Source organism: Harpia harpyja, chromosome 10 (genome assembly GCF_026419915.1).
Source record: "Harpia harpyja isolate bHarHar1 chromosome 10, bHarHar1 primary haplotype, whole genome shotgun sequence".
NCBI classification, from domain to species: Eukaryota; Metazoa; Chordata; class Aves; order Accipitriformes; family Accipitridae; genus Harpia; species Harpia harpyja.
Window position 1 is genome coordinate 5,632,610 of NC_068949.1, and position 22,524 is coordinate 5,655,133.

The following is a 22,524-nucleotide window of genomic DNA, read 5'->3' on the forward strand; positions in this document are numbered from 1 at the left end:
AGACCATTTTGTTGTAAGCCCGGCTCTCTACCCAGCTCTTTCTCTAGCAAGGTGAGAGTTTGGTTTCACTCATCCACAGGAGGGCATCGGACAGAGCTTCTCCCCCTATCCCCTACTCAGGTGTGACAGCATGCAAAGAGGGTGAAAAATGAGAGGAGACCTCTCTGCTCAAGGCTTTTGGAGACTTTTGAGTGCCACCAGTACAATTATGTGGGAACTGCTCATGCACCTTCAGTTTTACTCTTCTTAGAGGGAAGAACTGAGGGAGCTTGTTAGCAGAGTCAGTGCTTTCTCTACCACTACAATAGCAAAAAAGGGAGGTGGCAAGGCAGGAAAAGGTGCTGGGTGGGGGGCATGATGGGGAGCTTTGTGGCTGAAGGTCATTTAGAAGGGAAGAAAGAAATAGAGGATGCAACAAGGAGAAAAAACTGAATTAAATTCAGTCAGAGGCTGCTCCATCACTTATAAGTCCTGGTGATGAGGTGGTTTCAGGACTTCAAGGGTTTTGGGGAATCTCCTTGGGACAAGGGAAGTTCAAAAGAGCACCTCGCTTAGGGTGAGAGGCACAGCTGGAGGAATCCTGCTCCCCAACCCAAGCTTTGAGCTTTCCCATCCAAAATCTGGAGCCGACGCTATATGCATCCCTTGATCACGTACAAACTCGTAGTCTCTGGAGCCCTGCAAACCCCTTCCCTGCAGCACTGGAAACCTGCCTTCACCACTCAAAGCCAATGCCTCCAGAAACAAAAAGGAAGGGGCTTGAGCCAAACCAAGAACTTGACACAGCCGTTTACCCCTTCTTGAACCACGAGCCCAGTCCTGCCTCAGCACACAGCTGAGCTGACATGGTCCCAACTCCGACACCCCAGACAGTGGACCAGGATTTATCGGCAGCTGCAGATGACAGGCAAGGAGGACCACAGGAGAAAACCATAGAGGACCACAGGGCATGGAAAAGCTGATATGGGACAGGAGTGAAGGGACTCAAGCAGAAGCTGGAAGGGGAGACCTCTGAAAATGAGAAGCAAAGCATGACACAATACTCAGCAGAGGGCAAGCTGTCCTTCCCTTCCAGCAGTAAGAGCTCGTGGTAAGGAAAAGAGATTGGAGTGGCTGGAAGAGAGCTGGAGCTGAAGTGGCTGTGACAGGCAGACAGCAAGACCTGCTTTCACAAGCTTCTGGTCCATAGTAGAAAAGATGAATGGCGCCAAATGGGATGTAAAGCCGCTATAGGTTATTACAACACATCATCTTCTGTGTTTAGCAGAGCTGAAGAATTTCTCCTGGTTGTTCTTGTGTTGCTGAATGTCTTCCAGCAAAGCCGTCCTTCTGGCTTTGAGGTTACCGAGGGATGGAGCATCCCCTGATTCCCTCGGCAGTTTGCGCTGCAGTGAATCATCCCCGCTGCTAAGGGGACCTGCTGCAGGATGTTCTGGTTAGCAGCAGCCGCAGTGTACCTCAGGAGAACAACTCTTCTCCTGCTCTGGAGGTACAGCCTGCATCCTTTGCCCTTTGCCTTTGCTCTTTTCCACTGAGTCATCCTGTAAAGATTTACCCCCGGGCCCTGTTATGTACTCTTCTTCATTATCTCCTGCTTCCCCCTCTGGGCTATCTGCATATTTTATCAGTGGGTTTTTTTCTACTTGCTTCCAGGTCTTTCCTACAAACTCCTGAATAATAAGAGGCTGGAGTGGGTGCATAACTAAAGATCATGTGCAAAAAATGGGAAAAGAACAAAGCCCTTAGGCAGGCTTTCCTTCCACCCTCCCATCTGCCCCAGGGTGATCAGATACTGGAAACAGAGCTGGAAATCCCCCAGCTAGCCAAGAGCTGTGCTGGGAAAACCCTGAGGTGGTGCAGCGACCTCTCCAGTTCAGACCCCAGTACAGTAGCCTCCGAGCCTTGAGACTGGCCACTGGTACCGGTATTTCCCTGGGTAAGGAGTGTTTGGATTTCATTATTTCCACTAGACATTTTTGATGAGAATCTGCACCTGAAAAATCCCCTGAACACACCCACGGGTTGAGGCTTGCAGTCAATGGGCTTTGATGCAACAGTCCCCGTTGCCCCCATCCTGCTTTCACCTAGGCGAGTTCAGCCTCTGGGCAGGTTGAGCACCCTTTGCCAAAGTCCACCCTGACGTCACACCTTGGTGGCAATGTCCCCGCGTGCCTCCCTGACCCTGGAGCACGGTGACCCGGTTACACTGACCATCACAGCTCCGCCAATGGGTTCCAGAGCTGCTGCATCAGATCCTGCAGCCAGACTCTCCCATAGCGATTCGGCAGCCAGCCAGCGGGGTGAGGACCACCTGGAGCATGAGGGTTGGGGACCAGGGTGGGGGGCTCAGCACCCCAACTCTGTCCGTAAAGCTTGCCACCATGTCATTTCCAAAAGGGAATTAGCAGCACAGCGTCCAAATTAAAAAGTGAAATGATGAAGACATATCCTTGACCACACTACAGTAACTTAATTTATTAGAAGAGGATTTGCATTGGCAGGTTGTGCCCGGATGGAAACAGGAGATCATGTTTCCCTTGGGCGATACGCGAGGGGCTGGAAGAGCACCCAAAGTTTCAGCAGCAGTTTTTAGGAACATGCACCCGCGCATAGGTTTGCAAAGTTTCGCAAGACATCTTTCCAAGAGCACGACAGCCCCAGATGGGTTTGGGAAGAACGCTTAGCAAATTGGAGGCCTTATAAAAGTTGGTTAAATTTGAAGTGAGTGGAAATTAAAAGTGAAGGTCCAGAAAAGAGGATCAGCTTGTGACGCTACTATCAAAGCTTTTAATGCAACGGTGGAAATGTGCTTCCTTCTGCTTCCTTTTTGCCCTCTTCTTACTGAAAAGAGCATCGTTCTGGGGCTGTTGGAGACTGCAGCTGCCAACCTCCAGCCTGAGCTGCAGGCGGTGGGGGCAGAGACCAGGGAGCACAGTGGGGATCAGCACAGGAGCACTGACCAGCCCGACACATACCTGCAAAGCAGGTCCAGGGAGCCTGGGGACACTATGCTCCGGGGCTCTCCCACATACAGGGAAGGACCAGCGTGTGGGATGAGATGCATCAGGGGATGCTGGTGAAATTAATCTTGCATAAATACTTTATTTCCCCTTCTTTCGGTTCAGCTGTGGGATGGATTCAAAGCTCACTGATGTTTATCCCATCACTTGAGCAGTACAGGGATGAAAGCACGGGGTATGGGTAACCGCGCAGCCATGCTGGGCAGCACTGCCTTTGCCTAGACCCACAGCCGTGGTGTATTATAGTCACTACGGAGTGGACAAACACAGGCGAAGCCGTCTGCCCTTCATTTTCATGACCAGCACCAGGAATATAAAACATCTCATTTCTTCTGCTTTACTCTTTCACAGATTCTCCCAGAGACAGAAGCAAGAACTGGGTCTGGAGGAAGATAAACCAGGTGAAAACAGGCACTGAAACTCACCGTGCATCCCAGCCTCCCCTCCTGCACTAACAAACCTGGGGGAGTTTTCTCGCCAGGCAGAGAAATTGTCGCAGTGACTGGCAAAGCTGCACATCGGAGGGCGGGATTCATTTCAAAGTTACACATCAAAGTCTGAGCTAGGTATTAAATTTCCTATATAATTGATAGAGTTAAATAAATACCATCAGAGGGAGATTAATGTCACAGTAAGGCAGTGCCTAAGATAAGCGGCACATGGCATCCTCCAGAGACACCTCTCTCTTTCTGTCGCCTTTAGAAGGATCCGGGATGATTGGTTTAGTCTAAAGACCTGATTTAGGAACCTAGAGATAAATCCCATCCCTGGTGGCTTTCCAGCTACATAACTACTTTCCCTACCTATTGCTATCTTGTCATGAGGATGAGATTATAACAGAGGCAATCACGAAATGACAGCAAGACACCTCCCATGCAGATTTCGAGTGGGAGCTCAGCAGCTCATCCCCAGTAACACAGGCAGCGGATAAACTCCCTTCCTTGGGACCGCTGGGAAAGCTCTGCTGAGTGACTATCACACAGTTTCACCTCTCAAACTTCCCAGTGGGTAGCAATCAGCAGTCCAGAGCTGCCTACAGGAAAGCAGGTTGCAGCTTGTCAGCTTCCCACACCCCGGTCCTGGAAGGACTCGGCAGCCAAGTCTAAATAAACAAACCTGCCAAAGTTCAGTTGGAGTTTGAAGCATCCTTATCATCAGGGTCTTTTTCACAAGCTGTTTCTGTTTGCCTTTCCTCTCCAGGTAGTATGTTTAGCTGCAACCAGCAAACACCCTGGCACCTTACTTTTGGGACTTAGACCCTCAACAACCACTTTGCTTTTTGAAATATCTCATTTTTTTCCCCCACCCTGGCTAAAGGGCTAAAGCTTTCTGTGTTCAGCAGGACTTCCATCCATCCCCAGTGTGCTTTGCTCTCTCAGAGCACACTGGCAGAGCAGAAGCGCCCCAGGTCCATGCATCCCAGGAGAAGCTGATGCAGGCAGACCCCCCCAACTAATGGTGTCACACCCCATGGGTACATCTTGAGCAGCCAGCTCAAGGATAGCCCTAAAGGTTGTCACTCAAAAGGAAACTGTTGAATGAAGACCAGCAAGTAAGACAATAATAAGGAGAAGAAAATGCTTCAATCTAAATATGGGATATTTGTCCATAAAGACCATCAGAGGACCAAGTAGAGACACCACGTATGGGAAACCTATAGCTGGACTTTCCCCAGGTAGCTCACAGCTGGATCTGCCCTGCTTTTCAGGTCCCAGTAGCAGCCCAGTGGTGAAGCAGAGCTGGAAGATATGCCCTTGAAAATGCCGTAACACCAAACCCATTGGGTTTTGGTCCCACCGCAACATGCAGATTGCTTCCATAATGACATTACTACCTCTCAGATCCCTGTACAAGAAGGAGGTGATGTGCCCCGCTCTTTTTGGCAAAAAGACTTCACAGGACCCTAAGCCACTCCATCCCCACCTCATAGGGACTTTGGCCCTTTCCAGTCTGTGGTGTCTTTAGGAACCAATTAAACTCAGCAATCATAAAGTTCATGCATGGAAAAAAAAAAATGCACGGTTGACGGGCCAAGGGGTTAGCAGGCTGTGTGGAGGACAACCAGCAAAGCACCCATCTCCTAAACCCCTTCCCATGCTGTTTTGAGGGGGGGGTAATTGCGTTCATAGTCTGACCCATTGGCGGGCTCTTCCCCATCCCCCTCCAGCCTGGCCCTTTAAGTAACTTGAGCCTCCAGGCTGCAAATCCCAGTCTCTAACTAAAAGGATGGAAAAGCAGTTTTCCCCCTTCCCCCTTCCCCCTTCTGGGTCTTGTCTTTTAAAAGCAACCATTTCTCCCCCTTTCTCTTCTGGTGGGAAGAGATGGTTCACCAAGAGACAGAGCAACTTTCTGAGCATCCCCCTCCCATATCGAGGCAAATTGGTAATTTCCCCACCCCATAATGGTTCTGGCAGCTCTTTTTTACAGCTTTCCTCCCCTCCCACTGGTCTTTGGCAAACCTCAGCTGATTTCCAAACCCTCCGTGGCTGCTGGGGGTTGGTGCAAAGGTTTAATTATTTGCTTTTCCTTGGATGTGTAAGGCGGGGATAGGGAGGTTGGGCCCCACCGCCTGACGCTGCAAATCTTGCCCACTTTTGTTGTATAGTCCCTCTCCCACCCCCCTTCCTTCCCCATCTCCCGCCCAGCTCCCAGAGCCCACCATGAATCCGCAGGCATTTTTGGGATACATTTGCCTGCTTTGCTTTTCCTTCGTGAGCCCAGCAAAAGGTAAGAGACTTTGGGCTGCTTTGGGTCCAGGGACACGATGGGGTCCAGATACCCCAAGAGGCGGGATGCTCATCCTGGTGCACAAAGAGCCTCCCGGGGCTCGCCGCAACACAATATCTCCCCAGTCTCCGGCCGGGGAGGGAAGAGTTATTGCCACAACTGCAAACTGAGCATCTCCCGAGGCAGGGAAATTTTTTGGGACCATGGAAGTCCTCCCTGGGGGGTAAGGAAAACCAGAGAGCTGGAGCTTTTTAAACTGCACACGGTGCAGAAATATGGAAACTCTTCAGGCTGACTCATGGAGGAAGCCCCAGGGAGTGAGCTGGATTTCCATCGATTCCTTTCATTTGTCATTATAACAAAACTAGCAAAACTACAAAACATTTCAAAAGCCCAGCAAGTGCGTCAGATTTGCAGGAGAATTTCAAATTACTTTTGAAAATAGATTAGGCTGGTTATGTCATGGCAAAGGCAACCCTCCCCCCTACAATCCTATTTGTATATGAACAAAAGAAGGGATTCCAAATAATTCTAGATAAATGAGATTAAAGCAAGGAGTTTTCATCCTAAGCTACCCCATCAACTTCATTTTGCCTCATCACAAAGTCAGTGATTTAATTAAGAATTGGCAGTTCTGACTGGAAACACACAATATGAAGAATATGACCTCTCTTCTCCCCTAAATAAAAATGCTAGCGTTGCCCCAGTTAATGCACAATGCTGAAAAGACACTTCAGAGACATCCCTCCTGTCTGTGGGCGTGCTCAGGAAACTTTGCTTCAGGACTAAAGCGTGTTTCTCTGGCAGTTTCAAAAAGTCCTGAAGTTCCCACAGAGGACCCCCCTCTCTGGCCATCATTTCTAAGGCAGGACTGGAAATGCAAGCAGGAAGCAGCTGTCACCCCGAGAACACCCAAATATCCAAACCGCAGGCACAAATAATTTCCTGTGAAAACCTTCCCATGTTCTCCCCCAAACATGTCAGTTATACCTACTGCTTGGTGTAAAAATGACACTTCCAGGAGGCAAAGTGATGCAGGTCACAAGCATCCCTGTGGGTCCAGGTCCTCTCTAAGGTGGAGGATGCTGGCTGCAGCAAGCAGAGGGACTGAGGTCTTTGACCACATACCTTCAACATTTGCATCTTTCCTTAGGGGATTTGCAGCCACTTTCTTTCCAGCCTGAGACCCTGTATCAGTACCGCTATTCCCTGGATGTCCAGCTGGACCACGTGTCCACACCGTCCCCGCGGGGAGCCTGGCTGTGGGCTGAGGCATTGGTCCAGCTGCAACATCTCTGGAGGGACCCCGGCGGGGAAGAGCTGCTCCAGGTGCAGGTGCGTGAGGTGGTAAATCCATTGCAGCCAGGTACTCCTCCTGGGAGCAGTGATGCTGTCTTTCCTTACCCCCTTCACTTTCTAGTCCAAGCCACGTGAAAAATGACCTCTGTGACCAAGAGGCCATCGCCTGCAGGTAAAATGCACAGCAGCCTTAGAGCAGATGTGCTCTGTCACTGCTTTCTGCCATCTTCTGCTGTCATAGATCCGCGACCTGAAAGCCCAACATGAGCCAGAAGAGGAGAGGAGACAGGACGGCACTGGAGGTGCCCCTGTACAGATTGCACTGAGCCAGGAGGCATGGGCAGAGCTCCAGCAGCCGGTGTTCATCTCCTGGAGCGGCGGGAAGGTCAGCTGGACATCTCCTGGGCTTGCTTATGCCCTCTGCAGAGCACTCCTGCCCGCATCCCAAATTTTCCCAGCTACAAAGCCCGTACAAACTCCTGCTCCACCTCTGATTTCATACCAGAACACAAGGAACTGGACAGGGTGGCAAATGCAGGTCTTCCAGTGTGACCCTAGATGCAGCCCCATCCTCCAAAGGGGCTGAAGGCTTGGCTGGAGCTGCAGCATCCTGTGTGAAAAGGGCCTCGGTCCTTACTGTGGGATGTGAGCTCCTTTCTGACCTTCTCCTCTAAGGCTTGGGAAAACCATCACGGGGAATAAAAGGGAAAATTTGTGAGCATGTATCCACAAAGCCCATGCCGTTGAGGGTTACGGTCCTCCTTGTGAAAAATCTTTGGGTATCTACAGGGTGTTGCTTAGGTTGCAGGGGAGATGCCTTTCAGCAGGGAAGGCGGCAGAGAGCCCGCAGAGCCACCCCCGCAGGCAGACATCACCTCTTGCCCTCCCAGGTCAAAGCCTTCTACGGGGACGAAGCGGAAAGCATCCTGATCTCAAACCTGAAGCGAGGCATCGTCAGTCTGCTCCAGCTCCAGCCCCACGCTGGCACCGCAGTGGAGGTAGGTGCACAGCTGGGGCCAGATCCTGCCCAAAAGCCAGGGACCGTGCTGCAGCAGGAGAGCCGGCCCCAAAGCACAGTCAGCCCAGGTGCTTTGGCAGAGGAGGCAAAATTCAGGATAAACGCCATGGGCTTTGCTGATCCAGCTGCCTTTGGGCTCTGAGCAAGGATGACTATTGGAAAGACAGAAGGGGTTTATGAACATCAATTAAAAAAAAAAAGTCATCTGTAGATGATTTTCAGGAATGGGCACACTGACAAAATCATCGTCTTTCCCTGGGCAGCAGGAAAAGTGGAGGGGGAAAAAAAAAACTACAGGGATTTCTACCAAGTGGGATTCACTTCACCCAACCTAGCAGGGAAATCTCTCCCTCCTGAGCTCAGCTGATGCTGGACTGACCTGTGAACAACATGAAATATCCTCAAAATCCAAAATGCAGGCACAAAGATGCTGCTGCTGGTCTTAGCCTGAATTTGCAAAAGCAAATTTCCTGCCCTTGGAGCTATCTAACACCCCCAAATATGACCCACTTTCTAGCTTTTTGATTATTTTTCTTAGTTTGACCTTTGTGTCTGTCCTCAACACAGATCATTTTATTCAGGCTCAATCAAAGCCGATCACCCTTACCCATGGTCACTTACATTTGCGTTTCAGGAGGACGTCTCAGGGAGCTGCAAAGTCACATATGCCATGTCCAACCATTCCATCACAAAGACAAAAGATCTCCTCAGCTGCGCAAAGCCAAAGTCTGGATTCGCCTCCATAAACAAAGCAAGTCCATTGCTCTCGTGGTGGTGGGCTCAACTTATGTCAAGTACATCAGGGCTGTCCCCAAAATCTTCCTGCAGGTGGGTTTTGAGTCCCACTTCCAGCTGGCTTCAGCCTTCTGCACCAGCCTGGGATGGGACTCTAGCTCTTAGACCCATACCCAAAGTGGGATGCACCAACATACCTCGGGAGGAGCGTATTGTTTCGAGGTGGGTAGGAGCACAAAAGATGTCCTGGGTCATCCCATCCCCATCCTTGTTATCACTTCTGACCTGTCAGCTAATCCTGCTTGGGGAAGTGGAGATACAGAAATGTTTTCTGGACTTCAGACTCATTGGATTGGGGATTAGATTGACAGGGGACAGGACCAAAGACCACTGCTTGTTTCGTTTAAAGCAGTAGCCCACATTCAGCCCTGACATAAATAGATGAAACTCTGCAGGTCTTAATGCAGCTATATCTGCCATGGTTAAAGCTGATGGGTTTTTAAAAAAAATATATATATTGTACTGAATTCAATATAAAAATGGACATCACCGCACAGAGAGCCCACAGGCTTCGGCAGGGGTCTCCACACCTGGCAGTCAAACTCTGAGTGTTCATATAATAAAAGCTTTCAGGGGTATGAATCATGGGAAACTTACCCAAGCAAGTAACAAAACCTGCACAGCACATGTTTTTGGAAATAGGGGTTTCCCACAAGCCTGCCGTCTGGATTGAGGCAGCTCTCTGGACCTTGCCTGTATCCATAGCTGTGACAGCAAAATAACAATGCTGCCCCACTCTGTAAAAGGCAAAGCCTGTGGATAAGAAAATTTCTATTAAGATAGTGATGTTATTATTGCTAATGCCATTTGCTGTCAAAAACCACCGCTTGCACATAGTTCACCTCTTCCCCTTCCCCAAGACCTGCCACGTGCAAGCCCAGCTGCTCCGATAACATCTCCTGGTGTGACCAGCGCTCCCCTCACCACAGCTGGGGAACGAGGCAGAGGTGAAGTCCAGCAAGTGCGTCATTTCTTTCGGAAGGAAAAAAATCCAGAGAGCTTCCCCAAGGTCACCACGCAGCGCAGCGAGGAAGCCGAGCATTTTTTGGCATAAGCTCGGTGGAAATTGCCGTTGCTTAGCTTTCTCTTTCGCTCAGAGAATGTCCTTGCTGATGCTCGTCAGGATGAGGTGGGTTTTGGCATTGAGGGCCATACCTCTTCCCACACCGTGCAGCTGCGTTGGGGCAGCTACGGAGCTAGCACCGTCAAATGGACCTGAAGGAAGGGCAAGGCTTTGGGAGGCATTTATTTCCAGTTTGCAGTCTCCAGGCATCACCCATGCCAAGCAGAAGCATTCCCTGCTCCCCTTTCCTTCTGTGGCTGAGCCAAGGTGACACCACCTTGTAATGAAAGAGAAAGTCTGCCTAGTGTCACCAGTCCATCTCCCCACAGCAGCCACGGGCGAGAGCATCCCCTCACCGTGGTCCTCACCTGGCGCTGCCTTTTCCATCTGGGAAGAGGTTGGGCTCTTCCGGATTTTCCTTTCCTACATTTTGCAAGTGAAGCGGATGACACTGTGGTCTGGAAAGCTCTTTTGCTGCTAATAGAGAGGAGACAAATCACCTGGGGAGAGGGGAAGAGAGAAAAGGTTGCATTTTTTTCTCCTTTCTTTTCCTTTTTCAAGATTTTTGGAGTCGAGTGGCAGCCCACCAGCAAAAGCCAGTACATGGTGAAGGACAACCTCCTCCAGTCGGTGCTGGCAGAGGAAAGCCACACAGTGTCTCCAGCCCTGAGGTCCACCACCGGCATCAAAATCAGTTCGAGGTGAGTGATGTCCCCACATACCACTGCCCGAATTGGGCAGCCTGGCATGGGATGAAGGTGCATCTGTTGGAGTTCTGGCACAGCCTGGTGCAGGCGGCAAGAAGGACAGCGTTCAGCAGCTGGGCATGGCACGGAGGGAACACCAGACACCTTTTGACAGCTTCCCCCTGCATCTGCTCCTTCTCCAAACCTGTATGAACCCAACCAGCCTCTGAGCCACAGCAGGTGTAAATGATGAAGCGCTTCCCAATGACTTCTTCTCCCTCCACAGGCAGCAGCTCCAGCTAGTGTCTCCTCCGATGCCTGGCCCAGCAGAGGTGGCCGGCCAAAGCCTTGAGGATGCGCTGGCTGGCATGGAGGGACGGCACCAGCCCCTGGGCATGGCCAGCCTGCCCTTCAGGAGGGTCTGCACCCACTGCCCATCGGTCAGTGATGATACCCACCCCCAAAATTCACCCCATGTTCTCCCCCAAGCTGGGCACCTGGGCGGGCAGAAGAAGGCTGTAGGATTTGGGGTTAAACCACAATGGCGCATTTGGAGGGGCCGGTTACCGCTGTCGAGGCAGGATGTGGCCCCAGGAGAGCTGTAGATCAGCAGCCTGCCTTATTACCTCTCTTAAATAGTGTCTAAAGTTGCTACCCGTGGTGGAAAGACCCTTCTGTCCCTCCAGACATAGCTGCGTTTCTGTGACAGGAGAAGCAACCTGGTCCATGGCTGGCACATCCAGTTGGGTTAAACTCATCACAGTTCTGAGGTCAGGAAACATTTCCACCGCAGGTCAGGTTAGCAAGGACAAAGGAAAGGTTATTTCTGCCTCCTCAAGTCCTCCAGGCTTTTCACCTAGGAAATCTGGACTTGCCATGACTTTCAGGCACCAGTGATGCTCACAGCTTCTCCTGCTCTTTTCCTGGCACATACCACAAATTGGGGCGTTTGGGCTTCAGCACAAGTCCTCAGCAGTGGGGGTGGGAGGCTGCAGTAGGGGCCTGCAGGCAACTGTGTGATCCCCATGGGCTCCTCCCACTCCTAAATATTTCCCGAGTATAAACATAATCCCATGATTCAGGATCAGGTGTAAAAGAGGCTAAATTCCACCTAACAAACCTCATCTTTGCAGCTGAGAGCCTACCTGAAGGCTTTTGACAGCCAGAGAGTCAAAACGGACACCTCCAAAGTGGTGACCACACGGCAGTTCCAGAGGTTCATCCAGATGCTGCGCAGCGCCAAGAAGAGAGATGTTCTGCAGCTGCTGAGGAAAGCACCCGAGGAGATGCTGTGAGACTCCCAGGAGCTATCTTGCCAAAACTGGCTTTCTGTGCGTGTAGAGCCCTGGCACATAGGGTCATTCCTGGCCCTGGCAACTAGGGTCGTTTGGTGCTGGTCCATACACCGTACCTGGTCCAGGCAGCTGTCCTGGCTGTCCTCACTAGTGCAAACATACTCTGTTTTTCCTTAATGCCTGTTCTGTACAAACACTGCATGGCTTTTTTTTTTTTTTTCCTGGAATTGGAGCAGAGCAAATGCTCCAGCAAGGCTTTCTGCAAATATCATTGGAGGTCTGTTATTTACAGACCATCCACCCATGGCCATAGCATCCATCCCTTGTCAGTGTGGGCACTGGGGCCAGGCTCCTCTCTGCAGTGAAATACTTAGACATAGGTGAGTTTGGAGCAAGAGCCAACCTTCTAGGTTTTTTTTAACCCATAAACTGAAGCTCCCGTGAGTTTCAAAGTAAGAGGAAAGCATGGAGAAGAGAAAGGGGGATGAGGAACTGCACAGGGTACCTTATTTCTTCTCCAGGTCTACTGGTGGGTCATGCCACTGATTACCTCTCTCTTCTTGCTCCAGCCCTTTCGTTGTGGAGACAGCAGTGGCTGCACAGTCAGTGGCATCCTTGGCTGCTCTCTCGGACTTTCTGGATTTCAGCAAGGAGTCCAAATCCCTGCTGGAGAAGTTTCTCTACGCAGCAGCTTTCTCTCCCCGGCCTTCAGGAGAGCTTCTCCACCTGGTGTTAGTAAGTACAGACATTTCTCTCCCTCCCTGAGCGCCAGATAGGTCCTCACCCCATTTCAGCCAGGAGGGAACAGCTAGCATATTTTCCTGGAAAAGGAAATTAGTTTCTGTAGAAATATATCTTCCCGCTTATGGGATTATTTTATGTGCTTTTAATGGGACACTGGCGATGGGAGTAGATGCTCCTCTGAGGAAAAGCATTCAGCAGAAAGTGCTTTATGTCAGTGCATTACAGATAATAAAAGCTTAATTAAAAGCCACTGTGAAAAATCAGCATTTTATCCAATTAAACCATGCATTGCCTCCTTCAAGACAAGTAAGAACTAATTTTTCCTTACTTTTTTGGTAAACACTTTGAGATAATAGGAAAAGCATACCCTCCTCTGTCTTTTTCCCCATTTTTTTTTTTTTTCCCCATTTCCTAATACCCCTCTCCCCGGTGCCTAGGACAAGCTGGATGGGAAGCAGCTCCCCCCCGAGGTCCAGGAGACAGGGATAGTTGCCGTGGGCTCTCTGGTTGGCAAGCTATGCCGGCAGAAGCTGTGTGGGCTGCAGGTGGGTTCTCTGCAAACCCCCATGCTTTGCTTTTTCAGACCCCCTGCCATCCCGCCTCCGGGAATGCCCAAAATGTCACCTGTCCCTCCCCTCATTCTCCTTCTCTTCTGCCCTCCTGCAACCCCGAGCAGGAGGTGGAGCGTGGGGTAGAAACCATCCTCGCAGGGCTAAGAGGTGCCAAGGAGGAGTCCGAGGTGGTCATTTACCTGCTGGCCTTGGGGAACGCAGCGCTCCCCAAAACCATCCCCACTCTCCTTGACCACGCCGAGGAGGGTCCCACCGCCATCACCACCGCAGCCGTATCTGCCCTGCGGCAATTCCCTGCTCGGCACATCTCCAGCAAGGTACGAAACGAAGCTGCCAAGGCTTGGTGCTCCTCTTCCCATTCAAAGCCAAGCCATTGGGGTGCAAACAGAGCCACCGATTGCACATCGCCACCCTAAACAGCACCATTTTAATTGGCCTCTCACATCAGGTGAAGCGAGCAATGAGGAGGATTTTCCATGAGAAGAGGAAGAACTACGAGAAAACGTGTCGCCTGGCTGCTGCAGAAATCCTCCTAGATAACGAGCCCTCACCCATGGATGTCATTAACATCCTGCTGGCTGCCAAGGAGCTGGAGACAGAGACGGCAACGTTTCTGCTGCTGAAAGTCCAGAACAGCCTGCGTGCTGACCACCACCCAGCAAGGTGGGTCTGGAGGGGATGGTTGCTTTTTTCCCCCCTAGCTCTACATCGCTATTTTTTCCTCCTCCACACTCCAGCTGTGGCTTTTGACCCAACATGCCTTTAAAGCTGGATAAGCGCGCATGCTAGCATCACTTTTTGGAGCTGCCTGGAAATTCCCTGCTGCAGGAGGAAGAAAACAGCAGGGCTGCTAATGCAGATGACACCCAGCCAGCCGAAACCTGGCGTCCCTCCTCATCCTGCCCCGTGGCAGCAGGATCCAGGCTCGTGGCTTTGGCAGAGTCCTTGGAGGCCAAAGGTCTGCCTCGCAGGGCAGTGCACAATTTGTAACTGCGTTAATCTTCCTATCTGCACAAAACGAACCGAGCATTAACATTTTTCAGAGCTAAGCAAAAGCTGCACAAAAATATCTGACTGGTTTATCCTGATAAACCCGAGGAGAGGGAAATTCCAGGGTAGCCCATGTCGGCTCGTTGTCTTTTTGCTCACACTTCTCTGAGCAGTCAGCAACCAAGAGAAATACTTTGGAAATCCATATTCCCTTCTTTGTACAGCCTTCTGTAATGACCACTGACATTTTCCCTTCCTTTTCTCCCAGTGCTGACATACCCTTTCCCTCTTGCTTCTAGGAAGATAATGAAAGACATCATGGGAGACCCACAGATAAATAATTACAACTTCTTCTCGAAAGCCGGCATCTCCTCTTCTTTCTCAGGACCTCTGACAGGTGACACCACAGAGAACACTGATCCCATAGTCCCCTCAAATGGCTAAAGGAGGAACTGGTTGGGAAAGGCAGCTTTCGGAAGAGGCCTCAGCTTTATAGAAATGCCCCAAAATCTCAGTGTGATGTTTCTGAGCATGTCCCCCCGCACCAGCTGAGGCTGGCTGGTTGCCATCACCTGAGATAGAGAGAGAGATATAGAGAGAGAGAGAGAGAGAGAGAGAGAGAGATACACACACCTTTCTCTGACACCCCTACAGCAGAAGGGCTGGGCTGTGCCACATACTTTTCCCAAATCCTGCTAATTTGAAAGAGGAACTTCAGCTGGAGATGAAACTAATGGTGCATTGTAGGTGGGAGTTTCTATGATTTTCCTGATAAGTCAAGGTATTTAGCTCCAGTCCTCAGTTCCTTAGGTATTTTTAATGAGCTCTTCAAAGAGGAGAATCCTTGTACTGAGATAAAAATCATCAGACTTCAGAAACACTGCAACATTCAACACTTGCTAAATATCTGCTTAAATCTTCGCCCCTCAGCTCTCATTTCTGTCCCTCTTCAAATTAGCTCAGCCTAGCCTTGTAGGAGGTAGGTGAAGGCAAAATAGCCAACATCTGGGAGAAAAACATTGCAATGCTAAATCCTTTGATTATTGCAAGAATGGAAGGAGATGGTGCAGAGAAGCTTTCCCCTCTGAATCATTTAGCTTTATCACATATTTAACAGCTAACATATGAGATCTGTGCATGTCAGCCACCCTGACCATAGATGGGACAGCTCTACAGGACTAGCCACACAATCTATTGAGGAGGCTTACAAATTACCAAGGAGCTCTCAGGATGCTGCTTTTAGATGTACCCAGTGACCTCCCAATTCCTGCAATCAATCCAGATGAGCTCTTTTAAGAAAGCACCCCATCCTGCTGAGTGCTGACTTAGCAGCACTGGGCACAGGAGATGCACTTGCCAGGATCCCAGCCTTGCACATCCTACCGATGGGCTCTTTATTTTCTTGTCAGCCTTCATCTCCTGGTGCTGCTCTCAGAGCATTTATGGTTCACTACCATTCAGTGACTCATTCACAAAAAGAGATGTGCCAGGCACTGCCCCGGGATGCTTATGGGCATGTCTCTGCCTTTCAGTCACCCAGGACCTGCTTTCCACCTTTGAGCTGGACCTGCTGTTTTTGGAGGGTGGATTCCTGAGGAAGAGCATCTCTGACTTCTCGCTGCTCAGCCATGGCCAGCGGCTTCATGCAGCTCAGGTGTGCTGCCGGGAGAGCGGCTGGGGGGCACATACATGGGCGGGGGGGGGCGACAGCACCAACCCGGGGCTGCCACTGCCCCATCTGTGTCCCTTCTTAATCTCCTTACAGCGCTTGACCTCACCTCTGCACTCAGTGTGCCCTGTATCAGAAATACATAAATGCATACCCCCCATCACCAATGTGAAGCCAGACAGACCTGCTCAGGAGAAGGGAGTCCCCTGCCCCCCCAAAAAACAGGGGATGTGACACCGCTTCTGCAAGGTGCTCAGGGAGAGCTTGGATGTCCCATCCAACCCACCCCATCACTGTCCTCCTGCTTCAAAGGGTCCCTACCCAAGGGTTGGACAAGTATAGCAATTGAAATAGCATTGTGGGGCACAAAACGGACTCTCCAGCTTTGCTCCATGCAGTTTTCACATCTCCGCTTTTGTGTTTTAGGTCACTATTGAAGCACAAGGGATGGAGTCGATGCTGGGAGAAAACGTCTTGGAAGGGGAAGAGGAGCCAGAGCTCATGGCTGGGATGTCTGCCATCTTCTTCGATGTTCAGTTGCGGCCAATCGTCTTCTTTCGGGGATATACAGACTTAATGGCCAAGGTCCTGTTAAGCAGCGGAGAACCCACAAGTGTGGTCAAAGGGAACCTCCTGCTGATGGACCATCACCAGGTACTGGATGGGGGGGAGGACGGGGGGTGACCTGCCTCCACACCAAATCCTAGGGAATCCCATAGCATGAGCCAGTGGATTTTAGGTATGTTACTCACTGCGGACGCAGACCTAAGAGCGAGGTGGCACTGCCGGACATCTCTTGGAGTTGGTAGAACAGCGGGATAGCTGGCTCTGCCATGGGACGTATGAGGCTCAAGTTCCTCCCATGCGAGCCCAGCTGCGGAGTTGGGATAGGTAGTCCCAGCAGCCACAAGTTGCTGCTGGTATCAGCCGCTCAGCCAAGAGCAGTGCCCGGTCACAGCAAGGTCTGCCTTCTCCATCTTCCAGGTCATTCCTCTGCAGTCTGGTCTGCAAGTGGCCGTCAAACTCCAGGGTGGGCTGGGGCTCGACATTTCAGCCGACATGGACATGAGCATTTGGGAGCAGGAATTGAAAACGAGCATCAACACAAGGTCAGTGGGTGGGAAAGTGTTTGACTCTGGGGACCCAGAGGGCTCAGCACCCAGCGCAAGGCATACTCCACCTTAGGCTGGTTTTCCAAAGCCACCTGCTCTTCTCCTGCTGGGTCCAGCCCTGCCTGATGGACACGTTGGGCAGGGGTCTGGCAGGCATTGGTTACACACTCTTTTTCCACGGCCAGACCTAAAATTAAGATGCTTATGGGGCTGTTTGGTACCAGTGCATGGTGCCCAGCACAGGGCCATTGCTCGGTGACCGGACCCACATGTTTCCCTCTCGCAGGGGAAGTCTTGCCATTGATTTCCAGGCAGAACTAGATGCCCCTTTCCTCCAAGCCACCCTGAGAAGCCAGACAGAGGTGGAGACCTCAATCCACTTTGACACCGTCCTGAGGTTTTCCAGCAGCCCGGTGCTCATGTGCCTGCAGCTGAGAGAAGAGCAGGTCCCGTACAGGTAAGCTCTGGATATGGCCAGATACTGCAGAAACATCACGACATGTTTGACATAAAGGAGGACTTCTTGGGGAGACGAGGGAATTAATGCCTGTACACTTATTGAGCAGGGTGGGTGGAAACCAGTAGGGAGGGGGCAAAGGACACCACAAGTTCATGGTGATGGTCTAGGCACGGCACTTCCATCCCCATCAGGAGAAGCTCTGTAGGTGAATATACTGGTCTGGGAGGAGGATGAGGTCCACCACCACCACCACAGCCTCCTGACCACCTTGCTGTCGCCTTGTCCCACAGAGAAATCTTCACAGTTTCCAAGTCTGCCGGGAGCCAGAGCAGCACTGCTCGAAAAGGCAGGCAGGGCACCGTGCCCGGGCGGGAGTTTGCCTTGCACCGGGCCAACTCCAAGGTCTGCAACCTCCTGCTGATGGCAGAGGAATAGGGGAGTCAGAGCACTTTGGGACTGGGTAACTGCCCCCTCTCCTGCCGCACACCCCAGTTCTCTGTGAACCCGACACAAGCTGTCAAGGACTCTGCCCAACTCCTCCACAACCATCTTTTAATAAGAAAAATGCTGCAATAGGGGCATCAGAAGAGACCACGAGAGAAACTGCTGCAGGACAGCCAGAGGCACCCCTTGCTTGGGGCTGGAGGAGCCAAACCTGCCCTCCCCACCCCAAAGGCTGAGATTTCCCCTGCCTGAACTCTTCCCCTTCGTGGGGAAGGGCTTGCTGGAAGCCAAACTTGTCCTTGTACAAAACAGCCTTCTTTTGCGAATGAATGAGTTTCTCAGAGCCCAAGAAACCCTTCTGCAAGCCTATGCCCCAAAATGACATGTTTTCTCCCCATTTATCAAAGCAGTCAGGAGGGACCACATCTGCAGCCAGTGGGGAGGAGGTTCCCCACGGAGGGAATGAATGACCCTCCTTTAATGCACAGTTTTGTGGCTGCCAAATTGTCCAGGAATATGGGAAAAAATATTTCTGGAGGAGGTGTGGGGTTTTTAATTTTTTTTTTTTTTTTTTTAATGCAACCATGAAACATTCACCCCAGAATAATCCTCAGGGAGAAAGGCAGAGAAGCAAGACAAAATGCTTCATAACCTGTTGCCAATTATTCTGTTGTTTCTGGATTAATTGAAGGTGTTTGCATTTATTTGCATACGAAGGAAACTCAGCTCCCTCACAGCTCGGTGCCATCCAAGTGCTCTTGGGGAGAATTTGCACTCTGTTGCCAGGAATTTGGCTGGTGCCACATCAGGCAGCAAGGGTGAGGCCCTTAAAATACAGCTTGTATTTCAGTGGGGATCAGATTCACACTCGGAGCAAAAAAAAAAAAAAAAATTAGCAAGGCAGAGGAATGCAGCCCACAGAGCTTTCCCAAAAATTGGGCAAAAGAAGGCAAAGTTAAAACAGAGCAAGGGAGAGTGTAGCAAATTGCAAGAGACCCTTCTAAAGAGCATGGACCAGCAGCCTCAATCCTCATCTTGAAACAGGGAGAACTGTCTTGAAGATGCAGCTTTAAAATGTGGAAAAAATGCTGGGGACTCACCAGCTGCTGGGGGAGGCTGGAAGGAGATGGGGGAACTAGGGCAAGAACTGGCTGAAGGAAAAAGGGAAGAGACATCAGCATCTCCAAGACATTAAAGCATCTCATCGCAGCTCTGCGTATCCCCTTGTGACGCTGATCCTCAGTGACTGCTTCCTGCTCTAGTGTCTACACTTGAATTTTTCCTCATGTTTTCCCCTTTAAGATGGGCAGGGCTGCAAGAATCATCCCAGGTCATAGAAATTTGTAATTAAAAACCACAAGAGCACAAACATTTTAGTGTTTGCAAAGATGGGATTAAAAAGGTGTTTTGAGATTACCAGGGCTCCCAGCATGGGAGTGAAGATGCTGGAAGTAGAGAAACTACTATTTTAACAGGGGTGGCATGCAGAGCTGGATCTGAAGTCAGGAATGCTCAGCTGGGGAAACAGATTATTTCAAACCGTGGGCACAAGGTGCCAAGGTGTTTGGAAAGTTCTCCATCCTTCGGGTATGATTTTTTTTAATGAGTTATTGGTGGTTCAGTCAATCCTATAGGGCAAATACAGATGCTGGTTGCCATGGAGGGCAGGAGATCAATTTTGGCTGATGTGGTCCTTTCTGGATTTGAGAACCTATCACAAGAGCTTGGACAAACATTACAAAGCTGTTACTTCAGGTATACATCCTTCAGGGTGGACATTATTCAACCCAAACTGGAAAAGTTTAGTGGGATCACATCTCCATCTCATCCTCCTCCTCCTCTTTATAGAAGCCAGCACATACTAGATGTGCCTTTTGCTGATGCATGCAGATTCAAAACCCATCTATTGAGAGGTGACTTCTGCCTAGAGCCTCTTTTTGATCCAAAGTCTTCCTTCTTGATCCAAAGTTTACATATTAATGGAGAAGCCTCTGCCCTCTCTTATCACCTGAACAGCAGTTCCCCTTCTCTTTTAATCAAGGCAGCAGATGGAGATAAGATCGCCTCAACCCTACGTGCTGGAAGGCAGCGTTCCAGCAACAAAGAGATACAGCAGCCTCCCTTTTCTGCTGATATTTGGGCTCTTTTGGTGACCATTTGTGAAAATTACAATTAGCTTCAAGTAAATATTGTTATTCTGTTTTGCATTCTCCTCTTAAGTTGGATTGTTATCAGCCACAACCACCAAGCACCTCTCCAGCGCTGGAGGGAGGCTCACAAGGAAAAAAGCAGTATTTCTTCATTCCTTCCTGATAAGAATGTGCCTTTGAAATATTTTTAGCCCTTTTTTTTGTATTATAAAACCTGCTTTTTAGGAAAGAAGAGGGACATGAAGCATTTTTTTTTTTATTATGAGCCTGACAATGTAGCACTGGGTCTCCTGGTTTGGGGGGAGGAAACTTGTCTGGGTTTCCATCTGGAGATGCTAATTATGAGTGCTTTGGTTATGTACAGAAATAAATGACATGCATTTTTATATTTTCTCTATTTGACTCTTAACTTTTCTGGACAAACAATTGGGAAGAAGAGAGAGGCAGAAAGCAGCTCCCACAGCACAGGCATTTCCAGCAAGAACAGCATGGCCAAAGGTCCCCAGGGACCTGCTTTCTAGGTCCATATTTAGGGTGCCCCAGAGACGCATAGCTAAATGCCCCATCAGGGCTGCAAGATGGGGACGAGAGGGCTACCTCTGCTCCTAGAAACCCCCAGAGCACTGTTAGGGATGACAGCAGCCCTGCAAGAGGGTTCCCATGGGGCCAAAGACGCTGCCTTATCCTCTGCTGCCAACTTCTGCAAAGGTATTGGAGGCCATCCAAGACTTTGCTTAAAATCAGGGCTTCCCCTGCATCAAGGCTCTGCTGATTACAGAGCAGTCTCACTCAGAGCAGGACTCAAGGACATGAAGAGTAATTGCCCTGGGACTTGCCCTCGGGTCTGAACAGGAGGATCCCTGCATGACCGTGGGAGGAGGGAGCCCGTATCGCCCTTGCTGCATTGCTCAGCTTTCTGCCGAGCTGCTGATAGCAGCTCCGAGTCCCACTTGCTCTCCATCTTCACCCTTTCACCAGGAGCATCCCATTATTTCCCACTCCTCTTGTCTCACAGTCAGGATTTGGGCTGACTCAGACTATGTTTTACACACTGATGAGTTGCTATAACCTCTGCTGGCATGCATCACCCCTGTGACCACCTATGGACCTGCACAAGCCTTAATCCCCATCCAATACCACACTGCTCTACCAAGTGTTTGGGCACGACTGTTTGGACCTGAAACCTCTCAGCCTCAGTGTTTGCTCCTCAGCCAAAGAAAGGAGGCACTCACCTGCTGTTTAGGACCTTTTCCATTGCTCTCTTTCCCCCTTCTCCTTCTCTAAAGGATATTTAGAGAGGCAGATTTGTCATTCAGCTGAGGTTTGCATTGCACAGGCTAAATCAGAAAATTCCACCCTTACCCCTTGGGGTGGGGAGAGGATAATATTCCTGATGGGTGAGCTCTTACAGCAGATAGCAGATCACTTTTGCCCTAAACAAATAAGTGAAGTTTGCTCACTACCTGTAGACAAGGAAACATCAGTGTTCAGGGGGTGTGGAAACCCCAAAAGATTTTAGTTCAGATTTTACTTAAATGCTGAGCAACAGCGTTACCCTAAATCGGTTGAAATTCTAGTCCTGAAGGACACTACTTGTCCTGCCAGAGGGGCCAGGTGGTACAGCTGGGATTGGAACTGGAAATGTGCTTCCACCCATTTCTTTGGCAATGGCTCCAAAACCCTCCTAGAAGGGACCTTTCAGCCCCAAACGCCCAATGCCGACTGTATTGCACCCACAGAGCTGGGGTGTAGCACCACACGGGACACCGAGCCACTTCGGTCAAAGGGGGCAGAAAGGGGCCTGGCCAGACCAAGAAGAGGTGAAATGAATAAGAGCATCCTCCTTAAAATGGACATTATTCCTACTAGCTAACTTCATTACAGACTATTTGACGAGAACAACGAGGGAAGAATTAGCTGCTGACATTCTACCTTTGCCTCCCGAAGTGCAGGTTACAGGCCTTGCATTTCCCATTTGGCGGTGCTGTTTGCTCAGGAGCTGTAGGATGCTCCCCGAGCCAGCATCCCTCCCAGGAGGTCCTACACTGAACTGGGCAACTGGAAATGGTGGGTCCCCAAAGGGTCCTTGCATCCAGGAGCAGGAGACAGGGATAATCGGGGAGGGTTGGGGGTGCCAAATCTTATTTCTAGTGGAGGTCCTACATGCCAGCATCCACTCAGCTTCCAGGGATTTTTGCAGGGGGTTAGAGGCAGAGCAGCCCAGAGCCAACGCCTGGGAGCAGGGCTCCTACCCGCCTCTCCAAAAGTGGCTTTGCATGTGGAGCTGCAGATCAGCAGTGACCTCCAGTGGCTGCAGCCAAAGCTGGTGGAGATGTCAGGCCAAAACCGCTCCGCTGCAGCCACGCAGGAGCTGGGGCCGCGGCACCCTGCACCCACGGGTGTCCTGCAACCAGCACCCGAGGTCGTGGGACCTTTGCATCAGCAGGCAATGGACAAGGGCTGACCCATGGCAGCCCCTC

General features: G+C 50.5%; 1 protein-coding gene across 1 annotated transcript; it reads left to right on the top strand.

Annotated features, from left to right (window-relative positions):
- Positions 1-5,634: 5,634 nt before the first annotated feature.
- On the top strand, positions 5,635-20,430 carry LOC128147520 (microsomal triglyceride transfer protein-like). Its single transcript, XM_052800150.1, has 18 exons — positions 5,635-5,747; positions 6,901-7,082; positions 7,288-7,431; positions 7,937-8,044; positions 8,699-8,815; positions 10,484-10,623; positions 10,895-11,048; positions 11,742-11,899; positions 12,473-12,638; positions 13,085-13,192; positions 13,324-13,536; positions 13,668-13,882; positions 14,509-14,606; positions 15,742-15,863; positions 16,305-16,532; positions 16,863-16,987; positions 17,277-17,447; positions 17,741-20,430. Exons 1-18 carry the CDS (start codon positions 5,681-5,683, stop codon positions 17,883-17,885), a joined length of 2,661 nt encoding a protein of 886 aa, XP_052656110.1. The 5' UTR covers positions 5,635-5,680; the 3' UTR covers positions 17,886-20,430.
- Positions 20,431-22,524: the final 2,094 nt, after the last annotated feature.